Here is a 20,382-nt window from a genome sequence, read left to right on the forward strand (position 1 = left end):
AAGTGAAGATGCCTTTGTATCCATGCCCAATTTCCTGTATCCTCCAGAGGCTGTTTTTGGTTTTGAGTTTTGCATCCGAAAAACCATTTCAGTGACACTTCTTTCTATTTTGGAAAGGTCTGTGACAGTGTACTTCTCTGCCACAGTTGTTCTTTTTCTTCCTTAAATCCTGTTCCTTTGTGCCTTCAGTCTTCTAAGAATTGCCTTTGTAGAAATTTTTGTTGGCTGGCTTAGAATACCTTCTATTATCGTGAACCCATGACCCACTGGACTTTCTCATCAACCCTGAGCATTATACTTATTTTATAAGATAAGCTGAGATAATTTTATAAAAGAATAAAGACACAGAGAAGTTGATTCATTCAGATTAAAGCTACTAACTAGCCAGGCCTCATTCTCATTCCACATTCCTCAGTTATTCTTGATTCCTTTACTTGATATAAATTTATTAATCACTCATTCTGTGCCTGGGTATATCCAAGTCTAAACCTCAAAAAGGAGCTTTTATCTAAGAATAAAAAGCACAGGATTTATCTAAGAATAAAATGATTTTCATCTCTTCCATCTGTTTACTAAATGACTTACGATCATTAATACTGATTTATTTCAGGTCCCAAAAATTATCAGTGTAGGGGCTTAGATTTCCTTGTAAACTTCTTGCTCAGCAAATACAAATAGAAATAAAAACTCTATACCAAAAGCTTTTCAGTCAGTAATGGCCATCCTTTTGATTCCCATCAGTGTGAGGAGGTACTTTCTGGATCAGACATTATACAAATCCCCCAATGCTACTTAACTAGTTGGGCAAGTTACTCATCTTTTCAAGCCTATTTCTACATCTTTAAAATGAAGATAATGGATCTGTTACACGAATAAAGTGCTGAGGATAGAGCAAGGCATCTAGAAATCACTTAATTAATGTAGCTCCCTGTTCTTCCCCTGTCAACCAAAAATTTATCATGTTATTAACTGTAAAGAGTGAAATGTTTTAATAAGAGGCAAACCTGTCTCATTCTTTCCCATCCTGCATCAGACTGTCCTGGAAACATTACAAGTAAGTGACTAATCATTTGAGTTTTGGGCCTACCATCTGTTTGACTGATGTGTCAATAAGCATGCAGTGAAGGAATTCCAGGATGACTGTAATCCACACCCTAGATCACCACCTATAGTTTATGGAAAGCTGGATAAAAACACTAGCTCAGAAAAATTGATTGAGTTTTACAAAATCTACCCTACTATTGTTTTCTTCTTTGCCTACACTATCTTCGGATAGAGAATAAATTTTAAAATTATCTTTTAAAAAATTTTACTGAAACAAACATGCACAGGGAAGAAACTCCTACTTCTTTGCTTATTGTATTTTAAGAGGGGTGAAACTGATTTACATTTCCACTGTCCCATTTCAACATAAGATTAGAAAATGATTTAAAAACAACAACAACAACAACAAATTCAAGCTGGGAGGCAGGAGGATCGCAAGTTCAAAGCCAGTCTCAGCAACTTAGTGAGGCCCTAAGACCTTCTCTCAAAATAAAAAATAAAAAGATCTGGGGATATGGCTCAGTGGTTAAGCATCCCTGGGTTCAATCCCCAATACTAAAAAAAAAAAAAAAAAAAAAAAAAAAAAACCTTCAAGAGCAAAGTTTATAACTCTATGGTAGAGTGTTTGCCTAGCATGCATGAGGCCCTGGGTGTTCCATCCCCAGCACCACAAAAAAACAAAACCAAAAACTTTTCAAGTGAATACAGTGATATTCCAAATCAAAGATAGACTTGTGAGATCAGCAATTTTTTAAAATTAAGAAATGGAGCCATTTGCCTGCCTATAGTATAATGAAAAGTAAAATAAATCTTTTGGTAAAGAAATGTATTTCTAGTGTGCAAAATCTATTTTCAGATATAAAATATTTGTGCATCATTAGCTACTCCATTGCTTGTTTGTAGAACAGATATGGCCACTTTCTGTTCACTGAATATATACTAAAATATGTAGGTTCAACCTGCCTTAATGGGATAAATAACCCTGTATGCAAAATGCTTTAACTGTATCATGCTGTACAAATGGGAAAAACACATTACAGATCCCTGTTTTTTAAAAATCACCTGGAGTTGCTTATTCTAAAACTAGGTCACATTTCTGGGTGATCAAATATTTATTTTTTTATGATGATGTCTGGCTATTAAGATTGCTCTTTTCTAAGACTTAAGAAACTAGACTGTAAAAGGAGAATATATTCTCCTAGACAAGTGATATTTTAAATTTTTCTTTTTTATAATAGATGTTGGCATACAGGCATTATTAGAAGTTTGGGATTATGAATGTAGAAAACTCAGAAAACAGATTTCTTAAAAACAGAATTGCTTCTTTAGTATCAGTTTTAAAGGTACTTTGGAGCTATTACTTTTTTTTTTTTTTAAGTAGCAGAGAAGGTTGTTTTAAGTAAGATCAGGGAAAAGACAGGAACTTCCATTACACTGACAGCACTTAGCCATAATCACCACGTCAGGAACATTTCCTTTGCAGGTGACACTGAACAAAAGAATATTCTTGAGAAAATCTGAAACCATTTTGAATTATCTCGTCCTGAGATATTATCAAGCAGGGATCAGCACTTCTGAGCAAGCCATAACTATTTAATGGATGATTTTTCCCTATTTCCATCTGCAAAAGTACTACCTTTGACGGTGACACAGAACTGTAGCTCTTAGTCTTAGTGGCCAGTTGATCTAATTGTCTTCACTGTTCCTCTTTTCTATCACAGAATCGGAAGACTTTTTGATGGTACAGAGCCTATTGTTTTGGACAGTCTCAAACAGCACTATTTCATTGACAGAGACGGACAGATGTTCAGATATATCTTGAATTTTCTACGAACATCCAAACTCCTCATTCCTGATGATTTCAAGGTGAGGGCATCCATGTTAAATTAACAATATATATGTGATTTGTTTTGACGTGCTCCAAAAAAATATTTCTAGTTCTATATTTTTAACATATGCCAACTTTCATGGCATCAGAGGTCTTTTTGAAATGGTTTTACTGTCTTTGTGAAATACAGTATATGATCATTAAAGTTTTACATGACCGAAAGCGGATTGCTTTTTTTTTTTTTTGAAAAAGATTTTAATGACAATTAAGTTCAGTGCGCGCTTCGGCAGCACATATACTAAAATTGGAACGATACAGAGAAGATTGGCATGGCCCCTGCGCAAGGATGACACGCAAATTCGTGAAGCGTTCCATATTTTTTCCAGTAAGATTGGCAGCCATTATGAAGTCAAACAACAACATGTGCTGGCGAGGATGTGGGGAAAAGGGTACACTTGTACATTGGTGGTGGGACTGCAAATTGGTGCGGCCAATTTGAAAAGCAGTATGGAGATTTCTTGGAAAGTTGGGAATGGAACCACCATTTGACCCAGCTATTCCCCTTCTCGGTCTATTCCCTAAAGACCTAAAAAGAGCATACTACAGGGACACTGCTACATCGATGTTCATAGCAGCACAATTCACAATAGCTAGACTGTAGAACCAACCTAGATGCCCTTCAATAGACGAATGGATAAAAAAAAATGTGGCATTTATACACAATGGAGTATTACTCTGCATTAAAAAATGACAAAATCATGGAATTTGCAGGGAAATGGATGGCATTAGAGCAGATTATGCTAAGTGAAGCTAGCCAATCCCTAAGAAACAAATGCCAAATTTCTTCTTTGATATAAGGAGAGTAACTAAGAACAGAGTAGGGAGGAAGAGCATGAGAAGAAGATTAACATTAAACAGGGATGAGAGGTGGGAGGGAAAGGGAGAGAGAAGGGAAATTGCATGGAAATGGAAGGAGACCCTCATGGTTATACAAAATTACATACAAGAGGAAGTGAGGGGAAAGGGAAAAAAACAAGGGGGAGAAATGAATTACAGTAGATGGGGTAGAGAGAGAAGATGGGAGGGGAGGGGAGGGGAGATAGTAGAGGATAGGAAAGGCAGCAGAATACAACAGACACTAGTATGGCAATATGTAAATCAGTGGATGTGTAACCGATGTGATTCTGCAATCTGTATACGGGGTAAAAATGGGAGTTCATAACCCACTTGAATCAAAGTGTGAAATATGATATGTCAAGAACTATGTAATGTTTTGAACAACCAACAATAAAAAAAAAATTTAAAAAAAAATAAAAATAAAAATAAGAAATCAGTGAAAAAAAAAAACAATTAAGTTCACTTCTAATGAGTCTTGGCAAGCTAGAGAATAACAGGGAATTTTATCTCCAAGAAGATAACTTTGTCTCCTATAAATCAAAAGGAAAGATTAACAGTAAAAATTCAGAACTGTTCCCTTTAAAATCAGTAACAAGTGTTAAAGGTGGTCACACCAGAAAATACCACTTTGTGCCAGTAACTCTAGGCAACAGAATTGGACCAGGACTTATAGGAAGCATCAGTGTTAGGAATATATGAAAATGTGATTTTTGCAGCTGATAATGTTTCCCTAAATAGGAGACTCTAAAGAACCAACTAAATACTGTTAGAACTAATAAAGACCTCATTAAAGCATCTAAATTCAGGATCAATATATTACAATCAATACCTTGCTTTAGAATAGCAAGCCTCAATTTCACAGTATAAAGGAAAACTTCATACCACAACAAAAATTATAATACCTAGGCATAAACCTAACAATAAATGTGCAAAGTCTGATTACAGAAACAGCAAATCTGGACCCGTAAACATAAGAGTCGGCTGATGAAGGAACATTCTGTGTTCCTGGGTGCATAGCCTCAGTATTGTTGTCAGTTATCCTCAAATCACTCTAGACACTCAATGCAAACCCATTTAAGTAATAGATTTTTTAAAAATAAAATGAAATCTGACCAATTTATAAAGCTTTATAGAGGGAAAACAAGCTTCATAATCAGAAAAATTATTATGGGTTGTGCAATTGGTAGTAATGGTGGGGGATGGTAGATGTGTCCTACCAACATCTGAACATACTATCAGGCAATAATTTAAAAGTGTGATTTGGACAGAGCTGAAATGTACAAATAGATCAATGAAGAAGAAGATCCAGAAGTAGAAGTAGTTGTGTGTGTGTGTGTGTAGCAGTTTGATAAATTATTAAGGTGGGTATTCCAAACCAGTGAGAAAAGAAAGGAATAGTCAATTATTAGCACTGAGACATTTAGAAAAATTTGGAAAAAAGCTAGAGCCCCTATCTCATGTCATAAATTCATAAAAATTTAATAAATAAATATAAAAACTGAACTACAAAGATATTAGAAAAATACAAACGAATTTCTAAAAGTATAATTTTGAGGCAGAAAGGGCTTACCTAAATAAGACTTACTACCCAGAAGGCATCACTGTAGAAGAAATATTTGTAACAAAAGATTATTATCCATCAAAAAACAGCTCCTAAGATATAAAAAACATACAAACCCAGTGGAAAACTTTTTAACTATAAACAAAATTTTCCCAAAGAAAAAAATACATGAATTGCCAATAAATATTTTAAAAGATACTCAATCTCTTTAGGCTCAAAGAAACAAAAATAAAATGATACACTCCTTCTTATCCTTTAAATTGTCAAAAATTTAGAAGTTGATATATGCAGTGGTGGGGAAAATAAAGTATGGCTGGGAATGAAAGATATTAACCATTTCTGGAGGGTAACTCAGCAGTAACTATTCACATTCAAACATATACATGCCTTGATCTAGCAATTTTATACCTATTAATTTATCTTATACTAATATTCATATAAATATGTAAACATATGTGTACATAGAATGTTTATTGCAGTCATGTTCGAAATACCAAAAACTGGACATAGCAAAGTTCAACAGAGTCAGATGGTTACAAATAGTTCACAATATTCATACACAGAGTAGTTTTGGAGAATGCGGTTCATGTATCTGCTGATGTATAAGAGGGAAAACACCAAAAGTTTATTATTTAAGAAAATGCAATTCACAGAATATTATGTTCACATTTATGCAAAAAAGAGAAAGAAAGAAAGAAAACCCTTATATATGTGTACATCTAAAAACAGAGAAAAAGGACTAGAAGACAGCCCAAATTAATAATGGTTCAGGAGCCTCTCATCTTCTGAATTTTGAACAGTAGACCATGTGCCAAGGATCATTCATGAAATGGAAAAGAGAGTACAGAGGAGTTACATTGTGTGCATATTTATTTTACATGAAAACAACTAGTGCATTTGACAAGGAAATAAGGGAGAGAAGAATAACTGCAGCCAGTACATTCAGGTCCCTTGCTACCCTGGAATAAACCTGAGGAAGACTTCTGAGCTTGCTGCTCGCAGCCAGTAGCAGTTCCCAGGGTGTGCATCTCACCATGATGAATGTGATTCCAGGATCTAAAGATGTGGGGACTTGGTTTGTGTAATGTGGCTCCTAAATAAAAAGTCAGCCACTTCATCAGTGATGATCTCTTCCAAATCAGGAAGGGAAGTGTATTGAGAAGCTGCTTCCAATATGGCACCCTCCTACAAAGTTTGTCAAGGGTAATTTGCAATGTGTACAGTTTTTTCTTTACATGCCAACTTTTTAATCTTTTTCCTATATTTTCCTGTATGCTATTTTATTAATAAATTTGGGCAAAATTTTGTCTAGGCCTCACAGGTAGTAACTGGATTAGACAAATGATATCTCTTACTCTGGTCCTCATGCTAGGGACACCCAAGCTCAGACACCACAGCAGAGGAAGATGACTGGGTTTAGGTGGCAGTTCCAAGGCCACTGAGCTTCAAGAAAGCAAGCTCGCTTCCTACGCTAGCTGCAGGTAGAACAAAGAGGTAGGGAGAAAGTCATGCTCACCACAGGAAACAGGCACTGGCCCCATGCAAAGAGAGGAAATGGGGCACAAATTCCAGCAGCATCCCTGACACTGATCAGACCTGGTGCCACCAATGTCAGGCACTTGCCACGTGGATCTGGACTTTTTTCCTTGTGGAAGGACAAGATTTAAAAAAAAAAAAAAAGGCAGGGGGCTAAGGTGTGACATAGAAAGGTAAAGAGGCACTTTTGTTCTTAATCTCATAGTTTCCTAGAGAGATGGAGTGAGGGAAGAAATTTCACTTTTAGTTCTCTACACTTTAGTTTGAATTTTGTTATTTTATTTACAAGGAGCAGGCATCCACATATTACTTAAGTAATTAAAAGAATATGATGAATTTTAAAAATGAAGTTGTCCCCAAAAAAGTCAAATTATTGTGGCTGAAGACATGTAGAAGGAAAAGCAGCCATAGGATTCCATGTGTTTTGCTATCAAAGTTGTATATACCCTGGACTTCATCACAAATAAGTTTGGTTGGTGCAATACTAAAGTCACCTCATTTTTAGGTGATTGCATTTCCAAATGCCCACTTGGAATCCCTACCTAGGGAATTCATTAGCTCCTTAAATACAAGCTGCCTGAAAGTGAGTTCACCCTGGCAGCTTCTCATTCCCCACCACCACCATGAAACGCACTCCCCTTCCCGTATCTCTTGTCTCAGGAAGATGCCAGCATCTGCCATGCTCAGGGCAGGCACCTAGGGTCATTCTGGACTTTTTCCTCTTCTTGGCCTCCTACATACATCCCATCTGTTAATCTGTCCATTTTACCTCTTGGATACTTCTGGAATCAATCTACCCTCTCATCCCACCTCCCTGGTCCCAGGCACAGCAACTCTCAAGACTACTGGGAGTGGCTTCATAATGGTCTTCCCTCTCTCATCAACTCTTTTCACCAGGAGGCACTTATTTTAGTTCCATTTTTTTTATTTTGACATGATTATAAATTTTTACACACTTGTAAAAAATACAGAGGGAGGGCTGAGGTTGTAGCTCAGTGGTAGGCGCTTACCTTCCATGCATGGGGCCCAGGTTCAACCTCAGCACCACATAAAAATACATAAATAAGATAAAGATATTGTATCCATCTACAACTAAAATTTTTTTTTTTTAATAATACAGAGGGATCCCATGTTGCCCAGTCCCCTTCTCCCAGTAGCAACATGTTGAAAAATGATAATACACCAGCACAACAAGGATGTTGACACTGGTACTGTCAAGGCACAGGACAGTCCCATCAGCACAGGGTTCCCTCTGGTTGCCCATTGATACCACACTCACCTTCCTTTCTCCATCCCCCATCTCCACCCCATTTCCGGCCAGGTGATCATAATCTATCCTGCCAGAAACTCTGCAGGATCTCCCTGTTATTCCTGGAGCAAAGCACTCTATCCTTGCCAGAACCCACGAGGCTGGGACGGCCCTGGCCCTGGTCACTTCACCCAGCTCTGCCTACACATATGCCCTACAGGACTTGCCTTAGCTCCTCAGTCCCCATCTTCTTGCACCCTTAGGAACAGGCCTCTGCCTGCTTGTCTGGTTTGCACTGCTGTTTTCCTGGATTTCATTTGAATTCAGGGCTCATCTTACTCATCACAGCCCCAGGAAATCTTCCTGGGACTGCCCTGTCTTAGCTTTCCTGTGCCCCTGACTCTCCATGGTCATGCACAGTACATTTGTAATTTTCTGTCTCTGTTAATTAGCACTAGACACCCAGTTGTACGTTTGGAGTGCTTTCAGTTGCCAGGGTCAGAATAGCCAATTAACAGTGGCTTAAAGGAATGGAAATTTGTTTTCCTCCCATAAGAAGTCAGAGGTGCATGGTTGTTGGCAGAGCTATCTGCTCAGAGATGTATCAAGGACTAGGACTCTGTCTTTTTGTTTTGCTATCCTCAGTGCTGATGTTCTGGTCTCATGACTGTCACCTCAGAAACAGAAAGTGAGTGCCATAGCTCCAGGCATCACATCTTTATTCAAGGCAGGAAAAAAGCAAAAGGTTCTTTAGTCACAATACTCTATCTTCATCAGAAGGTCCCCCAGAAGACTTCCCTGGGTGGTTCATTGGCCAGAACTGAGCCAGCCACCCGAGCTTCAGAGGAGGCTGAGAAAGTGATAGTTTTCCCTCTTTATCAGTCTTAATAGTGAGAGAAATAGGTAAGGGGTAACAACTGTGAATAGCTGTTTGGAAAGCCAGCCATCCCTGTCCGTCACACTTGGTCAATGCCTGCCAGTAAACATGTCGGTACCTGTGGCACAGGCAAGTGCAGGGTTGGGTGAATGAGTGACTCTTACGTTCACACCAGACTCTGACTCATAGCAGCTCACCTGAAACCTGGCCATGTGTATTTTTCTATCTCACTATGAATATGAGTGTTGTGCATACGTCAACTTCCTTACTGCATGTAAGGTTCTTACAGCAGGGACATTTTTATGTGTTTCTTGAGGACAATGTGTACTGGGCCCACAGTAATTTTTTTCTTCTCTCTTTTTTTATTGATTCTTTTTAGTCATACATGACAGTACAATCCATTTTGATATAATTATACTAGCATGGAACATATCTTATTCTAATTAAGATCCCAGTCTTGTGGATATACATGATGATGAGATTCACTATGGTGCATTCATATATGTACTTAGGAAAATTATGTCAGATTCATTCCACTGTCTTTTCCTACAGCCCCTCCCTTCCCTTCATTCCCCTTTGTCAAATCTACTGAACTTTATGCACTTCTATTCTTCTATCCCTCACCCCTTATTGTAGATTAGCCTCCACACATCAGAGAAAAGTTCAGAACTTTGGCCTTTTAGGATTGCCTTATTTCACTTAGCATGATAGTCTCCAGAGCCACAATAATTTCTGAATTAATTAAAACAGCACAAAAGCATCAAAATCACAGGAGACCAGAAGCTAAATATAAATAGATAATGCACTGCTTAAATCATATAGGACTAAACCAAAAATGTGAAGCATTGGTATATAATATCACCATTCTTAGCAACTTATAAGAGTGAGATATTAATTTATAATTCCTGTTATTAAAGGGGACACAGACTCCAAGGAATCACAAAACAATATGTTGGGAATTACCATTCATTTTTAGTTGCAGCATGTTCCAGAAAATGAGCTAAGTATTTTAAACACATGCTTTGGTTTAATCCTCAGCACATAACCCTACATAGCAGGCATGACTTTTCCTCCAAGAGCATTCAGATTAGACAACTGAGAAGGAAAAGTCACCCACGTGAAGTCCAGCTTCGACCGATTCCAGAAGACCGTCCCTTGAGGACTCACCCAGTCACAAACCTGCCTAGGACTGGGACAGTCGCTTCTCTTCACTTTGCATGTGCTTCCTGAGGATTTCGGAGCCCTCAAAGGCCTGCCACTCCTCAGTTCTAAGTACAGACCACATCCTTTAATTGGCTAGGATTGGGGCTGCAGCCCATGCTTGGGGGAAAAAATACCAAAATCATGTCAAAAGAAACTCTCATATCCCCAAGCCTTGAAAGGTTTCCCATGGAACCTCTGGGTGACAGGCCATAAATTAGCTCCACGGTGTTCTGGGACCTGTGAGGAGCATCAGAAGGTGGGTGGAAGCTGAGGTAGCCATTGAGCTCCTGTGGCCCATGATGAAATTGCACCCCAGCAGTTGGTCAGTTCATGCTCATCACAAATGCCAAGAGCACCTCCGAGCTCTCTGTCTGTACCTCCTGAACAGTGGGGCATCCCTCCCCTCTGGAGCTTTTCTCTGATCCTGGTTAAGGGACATGGCTCTTTTGCACGTGAGAATCTCTTACTGGCTTTGCTCGGTACCACATTGATTACTGGCTTCTCTTTCCCTCCATTGAATGCTTAGTGAACAAGTGGGTGAAATCATAGCATTCTACAACCCTTAAAATCTCACTCCATGAATGTGCTGTGTGAACTAGATACCTGCTAACAATTCAGACAATTCCATGTGTTAAAACACCATTTAAATGGTACCCTGGCTTCCAATGAGAATTATTACACTCTGTTTTCTGGTCAGTGATTGCAGAACTTCTCTGAAGTGTTTTATTATGGATATAACAGTCCTCATTCCTTCATTTCCCCTACCCCCAGGTATACTGTTTTTTTTTTTTCATTTCAATTTTATTACCAACATACAAATATGGATCCATGCATGCATACATGCACACGTGTGTGTGCATGCACGCGCGCAAACACACACACACACACACACACACACACACAGAGCAGCAATTTCCAATTTCCTTGAGTCCAGAGTTTTGGTCCTGTTTTTAATGGAGAACCATAAAATTCTCTCTCTCCAGCCTTTTACTTTTATTATTTTTTTAACTTTTTTTTATTATTAGTTGTTCAAAACATTACAAAGCTCTTGACATATCATATTTCATACATTTGATTCTAGCCTTTTATTTTTAACATCATCTTTGGTGAGTGCCCCACCCCCACAATACTAACATCTCTTGTGATCTCTCTCTGTGACTACCCACTACTTCTAGATGCAGACAAATATGTTGCCAGGTAATCCCTGACTCACATATCCATAAGTTACAAGTCCCATAACTTACATGGCTTTGTTCAAAAATATAACAACCTTTCAAATATTATAGAAGAACCAGATGTACATTGTAGAAAATTTGAAAATATAGATAAGTAAAACCAAAACTCCAAACAATGCATTCCCACTTCTCAGATTGCCAATGTTAAAACCTTAAAGAACATCCTCCTGGATCTTTTTCCTATGTTAATTTTTTTTTGGACAATAATCCACTACTTTTCCATTTTACTAAAATTTTATCTCCTCTAGTACTGTAATCACATGCAAATTTCCCAGATGGATCCCAAAATGTCTTTTAGAGGTCATTTTTCCAAGACAGTATGGCCACATAGTGAATCAGGTTATGGCCCATAATCCTCTTATTATCTGTTTATATGATAGTGATATATGATTCCTGTTTATATGATAGTGATCTGAAAAAGAGACTGGGCCAGGTGTCCTACAAAACATCCCACTTCTAGATTTGCCTGGTTGCCCTGTCATACATAGTTTAGTTCACTAATCTATCCCTTAGTTTCCTGTAAACTGACAGGTAAAGGTTTGATAGGTTTAAGTTAAACATTTTGGTGAGAACACCTCTCCAGGTGTGTTGTGAAACTCATGTTCCATCACATGTGCAAACCTGTCCACCAGCCACTGATGATGCTAGGATTGACCATTTAATCAGGATGAGTTACATGTTCCTTAAGCCGAAGCAAAAATGATCTCTGTCAGGCTCAGAGTTTTTAACCTCACCACTGTTACACATTTGTGACCAAATAATTCTTTGGGGTGGGCCTGTCCTGTGCAACATAGGATTCTGACCAGTACTCCTGGTATCTCCCTACCAAATGCCAGTATCACCCCACACACATCAGTTTCAACAACCAAGAAGGTCTCCAGACATTGCAAAATACTCTCAAGCATCAGTGACTGTAGTTGAGAACCAGTTGACTCATGGAAAATGGAAAGAAAATATTTATGGGAGGTATTTACCAGTTTCCCTCAGATAATTAGTGGATGTATTCTCCCAGGGGTGGAAACCCCAGGACGTTCTGAGGACCTCGGATGTGAGATTTCCTAAAAGCACCGCCATTAACATGGACCTGCCCCCGCGTGGTCCAGGATCTCTTTCCCTTTCCTGGGTTCTACAGCGAGACCATCTGATTGGCTCAGCTTGGCTCCAGTGTCTACCCTTTAGCCAATCAGCAGTGGCAACGTATTCAACATATTCAAGGCTTCTTGGCTTTGAAGGCAGAGTGGTGAACTGGATAACGCCCCCCAAATTTCTTCCCCAGTACCTGAAGGAGTGCCCACCTAGGAATTCTACCCCAGCCCCGGTGTCGGCTGTTGCCATCTAGGATTTTCCTGCCTGGTCCAGAGACTGTCACTGACTGGTCCTCCTGCGCACACCCACTTCTCTCCCCGTTGCATTCCCTCAAAAGCAGGGCCAACGAGGAGGGCAGAGCAGCCACCCCGGCCCCTGCCTCACCACTGGGGAGGCACCAGGCCAGTTCCGGTGGTGTAGAGTCCACATGACTTGCCCAGCCAGAGTGGTGCTTCAAAATGCTGATGGATCTGCCTCCAGTCCTGCCTTCAGCACCTGTCATTGTCACCCTTGCAAGCTCTAGTCTCTGTGAGATTCATAGGGTGGGGGCGGAGATAGTGACAGGGCACAGAAAGGACACTTTGTTGCTTCCGTTTCCTTTAATAGCCATTAGGATAAATCTGAGGCTGGACACCCTTCCCCCAGAAAAGCAAGAACAGTCAAAGGAACTGGGAGTTAGTGCCACCAGATAGGGGAGGGAGACTCCTGGCCAGAAGGAGTAGTGGGAACAGGTGAACAGGAGGAGAAAGTGGGCCAGTTCCATCCAGGCTTTGAAGAAAAAAAAAAAAAAATGTCAGTCCATGGCAGTATTGCAGAGTATCGAAGAACTTTAGAGAACCCAAACCCCAAACACCAACACAGCCATGGCGACGGCGCTAACCTTGTCTGGAGGGGCCTCTAAAAGAAAGTAAGGCCTGCAGAGGCCTGTCTTTTCTTACCATGATTGTTCTTTAGATGCTGTTCTGTGAGAAGGGCCTCCAGAGCTCCTAGCTGGTACTGGATGTCTTCCCCATAAGAAGACCCTCTGTGTGCCCACAGTACCTCAGTGGCATCTGGCACATAAACATTTTTAAATGAATGAGTGAAGCCGGGAGCAGTAGTGCACACCAGTTCAAAGCCAGCCTCAGCAACTTAGTGACGCCCTAAGCAACTCAGTGAGACCCTGTCTCTAATAAGATACAAAATGGGAAATGGGGCTGGGGGTGTGGCTCATTGATTAAGTGCCCTGAGTTCAATTCTCACTATAAAAAAAAAAAAAGATCTTAAATGAATAAGTGAGTGGTTGAGTTGCCTTTTGAGCATAAGGACATGTCAATCACTATGAAAAACTTCAATCACATTAGGAATTAAATAAGCCTCTGAACAGTTTTGTGTGGTAAGCTAAGTTGTGACCCCAGAAGTCCCAATCCCCAGGCCCTGTGACATGTTACCTTTCATAGCAGAAGGGACTTTACAGATGGGATTAGGTTAAGGGTTTTAACTAGGGGAGATTATCCTGGATGATCCAGGTGGGTCCTGTGTAATCACAGAAGCCCTTCTAAGAGAGAGACAGGAGGCTCAGAGCTAGAAAAGGAGATGTGACAGAGGAAGTGATGTGATTGCTGGCCCCATGCCAAGGAATTCAGCAGCCTCTGGAAGCTGGAAAAGACAAGAAAAGAGATTTTTTTCCACTAGAGCTTGAGAAAGGTAGGCAGCCCTGCTGACGACCCCTTGATTTCAGCCCACTGAGGACCCCTTGATTTCAGCCCACTGAGATCCATTTTGGATTTCTGACCTCCCGAACTGTAAGGGGATACATCTGTGGTGTTGTTTTGTTTTGTTTTACTTTGTTTAAAGTATTTTTAGTTGTAGATGGACACAATACCTTTATTTTTATTCATTTATTTTTATGTAGTGCTGAGGATTACACCTAGTGCCTCAAACATGCTAGGCAAGTGCTGTACCCCTGAGCTACAACCCCAGCCCCACATCTGTGTTGTTTTAAGCCACCAAGTTTATGGCAATTTCTTACAGCTGCAGTAGGAAACTAATATGACATGTGTACAGTGTTCCTCCATCCAAGGATATTTTCTGAATTTTATATATTTTATCAAAAAATAAGTTATAAGTATGGCCTATTCAAATTCTGGAGTCTACCCATATTTACCTTGTTATTCCATGTACCTGTATAAGGTTTCAGGGAAATTCACCTGTAAAATGAGATCTTGATCTTTGTGCCTTGAAGAATCATTGCAAATCTAATATATATATATATATATATATATATATATATATATATATATTTACACACACACACACATACACATATATACATATATGTTTTCTAGGATTTTAAAATCACTTAAGCACCACAATAGATCTATGCATAACTGGTTTCCCTTTAACTGAATATGGGGCTAAGCAAGTAACATGAATGATGCTTTCTTAATCAGAGATAATACAAGGGGCCCGAGAGCCTTCCCTGCTGTGCTGCACCACAGTCTTGGGTTCCTTTGCTGAAATCTCGCTCAGAAGGGCTGAAAAGTGGATGGTCTGGATTCATTTCCTTAAGGAGAATCGCTGGTGCTGAAGCAGCTACCGCCCCTACACTATTTCCAAGTGCCTTGCGAAGAAGAGACTAAAGTTATTTAGAGTTTTATAAAAGCCAAAGGAAAGACACTGTCAGATCAGAACCAAAACATGCAGAAAGACTGAGAGACCAGAAAGGGATGAACCCAGGACCAGAGAAGACACCATGCTAGCCTCTGAAAGTGGGATTTAGGTAATGAAATTAAATGAGGCTGCTTAAGAGAGGAGAGGAGGCCCAAGTTTCTAAAGGAAGCAGCCGATGAGATTGACTGCTCTCTGCAGGGAGTTTTCTGATGAGCCAAAAATGGAAATGTCCCTGAGTTTAACTCTGCAGAAAACGGTAGCACAATAAAAGGGACCTTTTTAGCAATCCAGTTGGCTACGGCTTACAGGCTCTTCGACCTGGGGAGCCTTCCATGGGTGCTCAGCTGTTCTCCCACATCACCCCCACCTCCAACATAGGCAGAAGCTCTGCCCTGGAAAGCAGACAGAGCAGCACAATAAAGGAAAACCACGGAGCCAGAGAAGTCAAGGAGAGCCAAAGAACTCCTGGCAGCTTGCAGCAGTTCAAGGCAAGGCCCCGAGATGTTGCCCAGGGATCAGGTTGACCATGGAGGGCCCTTCTAAGCCTTCGCTATTATAACCACAAATCCTCCAGAAATCACTGAGCAGGACCAAATGTCTCAAAAGGACCATTAGTTTTCTAATTTTCTAAAAGCAAGACTTCAGAACAGTTTGTTAAACATGTGGTTTATGAATTTAGAGGTAAGGAAATGGTGAGGACTCGGAGTCAGCCTAGGGACTTCTAACCCAAGTCCTCTTAGCCTCATTACATTTTATATTTTATTTTATTTTTTGAGGGCTGGGAATCCAACCCAGCCCCCAGCATGCTAAGCACACATCTACCACACCCTCACCTTCAGGTTATCCTAGACAAGTTGGTAGATCAGGGCTTTGTTATGGACATAGACTCACAGAATATTAGGGCCAGAAGCACTTTTAATATAATTCATTTCCCTCATTTTGCAGATAAGAGGACACAAGCCCTAGAGAGTCAAGGAGAATCCCTGGGCAGTATGGAGACTTGGGCCCCTTTCAGAACTCCATGTCCCCTCAGAGTCCACCCAGACATACAATATTTCAACAAATGTCATGATTATGGGCTGGATCATCTTAGAATTACAGGTTTTATAACTGCTTGAAAAGCCGAAATCCAGAGTCTTAATTTCTTATTACTTGAGCATCACCCTGAACAAAGGGCCATACATAGTCCCATCTTCTCAGTCCTTTGAGAAATGATTTACACAGAAGCAGAATAAATGACACAGGTGAGAGGGAGACTTAGGATGCTGGATGAGCGAATCTAGGGTTTCTCAAGCAGAATACATTCCAAATCTACAGTGTGAAAGTTAAAGAGTGACAGATAATGAAGGATTCAAACACTTTCACAAGGCCAGGCATGGTGGCCCATGCCTGTAATCCCCAAAACTCGGGAGTCCGAAGCAGGAGGTTCACAAGTTGGAGGCTATCCCAGGCAACTTAGTGGACCCTGTCTCAAAGTGAAAACTAAAAAGGGCTGAGGACGTGGCTCAGAGGTAAAGTGTCTTCTGGATTCAATTTCCAGGACCAGAAAATAAAAAAATAAATAAGAAATAAATAAAATTTTAACACACACTGAATGAGAAAGAGCTAACTCACAGAAGCTCTTGTGAAAAAGGTTTAGGGATTTCACTGAAAGCAAAACGTGAACTACAGAGTAATGAGATGATGAGAAAGCTGAGTTGGCCTTATACTATGTGGTAGGCAGAATAATGGCCCCCGCAAGGGGTGCCATCCTAACTCCTGGGAGCTACAAATCTATTACCTTACATGGCAATATGGAATTTTCACATGTGATTAGCTAAGGATCTTGAGTTGGGGAGATTATCCAGGATTCCCCAAGGGTGCTCAATGCAATCACAAGGCCTCTTCTAAGTCAAGAGGGAGGTAGGAGGGTCAGAGCAGGGCCACAGGTCAGGGACAATGGGCAGCCTCTGGAAGCTGGAAAAGTGAAGGAAGTGGATTCTGCCGTGGAGCCTCCAATGGAAACAGCTTTACTTCTGACTTTCTTCTCTGACCAGAGCTATGAGAATAGATGTGTATAGTTGTGTGTGTGTGTGTGTTGTTGTTGTTGTTGTTGTTGTTTGGTTTGTTTTTTCTGCCAGGAATTGAACCCAGGGGTGCTTAATCCCTGCGCCACATCCCCAGCCTTGTTTAAATATTTTATTTAGAGATAGGGACCCTCTAAGTTGCTGGGGCTGGCTTCGAACACAGGATCCTCCTTTCTCAGCCTCCCGAGCTGCTGGGATAACAGGAGAGCACCACTGCACCCAGCAAGGTTTATGTAGTTTTAAGCCATTCAGTTGGTTATGGTTTTCCCAGTTGTGATAAGAAACCAACAAGGGCAGCATTGATAATAACAGTGTTAAAGCATCAATCCAGGCAGGTGTTATGAGCTGCACTCACTGGAGCACAGCTGAAATGGCAGGCTCTGTTCTGGTTAGGATATTACCGAGCATGCTGACAAATCAAGGACACGCTGGATGTTGAGCACCTCAGATTCCTAACAAATGAGGCAGAGCTGAAAAGATCAAGTATGTTCAGCCTGAAGAATATGAAGACCAAACAGTCATCTCCGAATTTTCTAAGAGTTGGCAGGACAGTGAAAGATCAGAATCACCATAACTCTAGAACAAATATGCTGGTGCTACTGTAAGATTTAGATCTTCCTAAGGAAGACATCTGCAGCGATGCCACAACTCGCTAGGTAGTGAGTCTCCTGTCCCTGGAAGCACTGCTGAGCAATCAATGTCCAGTGATGTTGAAGGTTCTTCCAGAAGATCAAGGCTGGTCAAGAGGACTGCTCTCAGCACCTTTAAGTTGGCTCTAGAGAGATCAGGCATATTTTTCACAGGAGTCTCAGATCCTTCCTTCTGCTAAAATTTGTAATGAAATCTCAGAAAAATTAAAAGCTGCCACAGACGTTCTCATTTCTATTGCTTGTGTAAGTCCCACTGCTGGCTTTCCATCTCTTTGGACGATGTCATCTTGATAAGTAAGTATTTAGGTCAGTATCTCACGGTTGGTGTGATTCATAGATGGCACAGCCTGGGAGTAGGGAGCCAGGTAGGCCAGGGGAACCTGTGGCATCTCCCAACTCCTCCCTAGAAGGCTGGGCTGGGGGCCCCAGTTCTGCCCTGGCTTGAGAGTGGCCACACCTCAGCTTAATCCTCAACTCCTTAAATCCAAACAGTATCTCCTTACAGGTCAGGAGGCTAGGCAGGTAGGAGCATGTACAGGGAAGACTTCAAGAGCAATGGCTTCTTCTCCTGTGGGGAACCAACACTCCTGCATGCCGGGGATGCTAAGAGGACAGAATAAGAACACAGCTGATTCTGCTGAGTATCCATGAAAGCATCTTCCACCTGGCTCTAGTTTCTCAGTCTGGAACATGGATCCCCAGCTAGAGGCAAGGTACCTTGTCTCTTCACAAGGTCTTCTCTGGAAATCCTGAATAAAGCTGCTGCTGCTGCTGCTGCTGCAACTGCTTGATTTGCAAAAGAAAGAACAAAGTACAACATGAAAATAGTTCCCCTGTGGCCATCCTCGGCTCCAGGTGGCCAACGCCATGCTCTTGGAGGCATCAGGCCACAGGTTTACAGCACTGACTCTCATGCAGGCCCCAGGCACTGCCCGCCAGCTCCAGCCCATGCAAGGAAAGCAGAGATACCTGTGTCACTTGATTAAAACATTCTCAGTCAACATGTCTAGACAAGTATCCACTTATCAAACACCCAGAAATGATTGTGACCATAGCTACGTTTAGACATAATATTGACCAGCTTGTTAACATTGTCCCTAAGTTGCTGCCTCCCACCCCCGTTCTGTTTTGTCTTCTGATCTTCTCCTTCAGTGGCTTGTGTATTTTAATGCCTATGGGATTTCTGGCTTTAATTCAATCATCTTTTTTTTTTTTTTAATGCTAGAGGAAAAGAAGCCCTATCCAAAGACTGGGTGACTGTGCTCTCAGAAATGGACAAGTTCCCTTTTTGCACCTGTAACTTGCAGGTGTCAGGGTTTAATGTTTTCATTTCTGGCTTTTCCATGGCAGCACCGACAGAGGGCTTGCAGGCAGGGCGATGATGGCCTTCGCATCTCCAGCTGCCTCCCCTAAACCATCACAGATCAGCACAGGTTTAGGCAAACACTGCATGCTTGCCCCCGGGAGCCCCTCCACAGCTGTCTCCAGGCCCGCTCCCTCCATGCCCCGGCCCCATGCCCTCCCATGGTGGGTTCTGAAGCTGCCACTGAAGGTGACAAGAAGTGCGGGCTTTGGTGACATGCACATTTGCACAGCTGTGCCCAACCTTAGGGTATGAGTTCTATCCAAGAGGAAACGGGGATTCTCACCAAATCAAACTTGAAGTGCCCAGAGGCATTTTTCTACTAAAAGAGAAAAGTTTGGGGTGAATCCTTTCACATTTCAGTTTTTTGCCTGCAAAATGGGAATGATAATGGTTTCCTATTGACTGAGCCAGTCTGAGGACTTAATTCCTGTGATGTACTAAGGAGCCTGCCAGGCCCTACTCCCCATAGCTCCTCTTGTCTTCACTGAGCAAATAAATGCAAATCGAATCTTTATAAATATATTATATGTGAAAAATGTACACCTAGATTTGACTATTGAAATAATGACAGAGGTGAAAAAGTATCAGCTGTTAAATGTGGATGTTTCTGGTACTTTATGTTTGTATCTTGCACTGTGAAATGCCTTTTTATCCCCCACCCCAGGACTATACTTTGTTATATGAAGAGGCCAAATATTTTCAACTTCAGCCAATGTTGTTGGAGATGGAAAGATGGAAGCAGGACAGAGAAACGGGTCGCTTTTCACGGCCCTGCGAGTGCCTCGTGGTGCGTGTGGCCCCAGACCTCGGGGAAAGGATCACGCTCAGCGGTGACAAGTCCTTGATAGAAGAAGTGTTCCCTGAGATTGGCGACGTGATGTGTAACTCCGTCAACGCGGGCTGGAATCACGACTCGACACATGTCATCAGGTTTCCACTAAATGGCTACTGTCACCTCAACTCAGTCCAGGTACAGCAACACCTGCTGTGTGCCATCAGATGACACTTTTAGTGCTGTTGCTTGACTTCACCTTGCTAGCATCTTTCTTCCCATGAACCAAGACACTCATGTGGGAGGGTGATTATTCATCCCTCTTTAGCATTCAGTCAGTCAGTCACACGTCTTCATTGA

At 41.2% G+C, this 20,382-nt stretch overlaps 1 protein-coding gene and 1 non-coding gene across 2 annotated transcripts in view; both read left to right on the forward strand.

Annotated features, from left to right (window-relative positions):
- The window catches only part of Kctd1 (potassium channel tetramerization domain containing 1), a 97,264-nt gene that overhangs the window by 72,379 nt on the left and 4,503 nt on the right, over positions 1-20,382 (forward strand). The window contains exons 3-4 of the mRNA XM_026388054.2: positions 2,766-2,910; positions 19,915-20,220. Coding sequence (XP_026243839.1) covers positions 2,766-2,910; positions 19,915-20,220 — 451 coding nt within the window. The remainder of the gene's footprint in view (positions 1-2,765; positions 2,911-19,914; positions 20,221-20,382) is intronic.
- Positions 3,147-3,253, forward strand: LOC113182259 (U6 spliceosomal RNA). The gene has a single exon (XR_003300702.2). It is a non-coding gene; the product is annotated as a U6 spliceosomal RNA (small nuclear RNA).

The sequence above is a fragment of the Urocitellus parryii genome, chromosome 13 (genome assembly GCF_045843805.1).
Source record: "Urocitellus parryii isolate mUroPar1 chromosome 13, mUroPar1.hap1, whole genome shotgun sequence".
NCBI classification, from domain to species: Eukaryota; Metazoa; Chordata; class Mammalia; order Rodentia; family Sciuridae; genus Urocitellus; species Urocitellus parryii.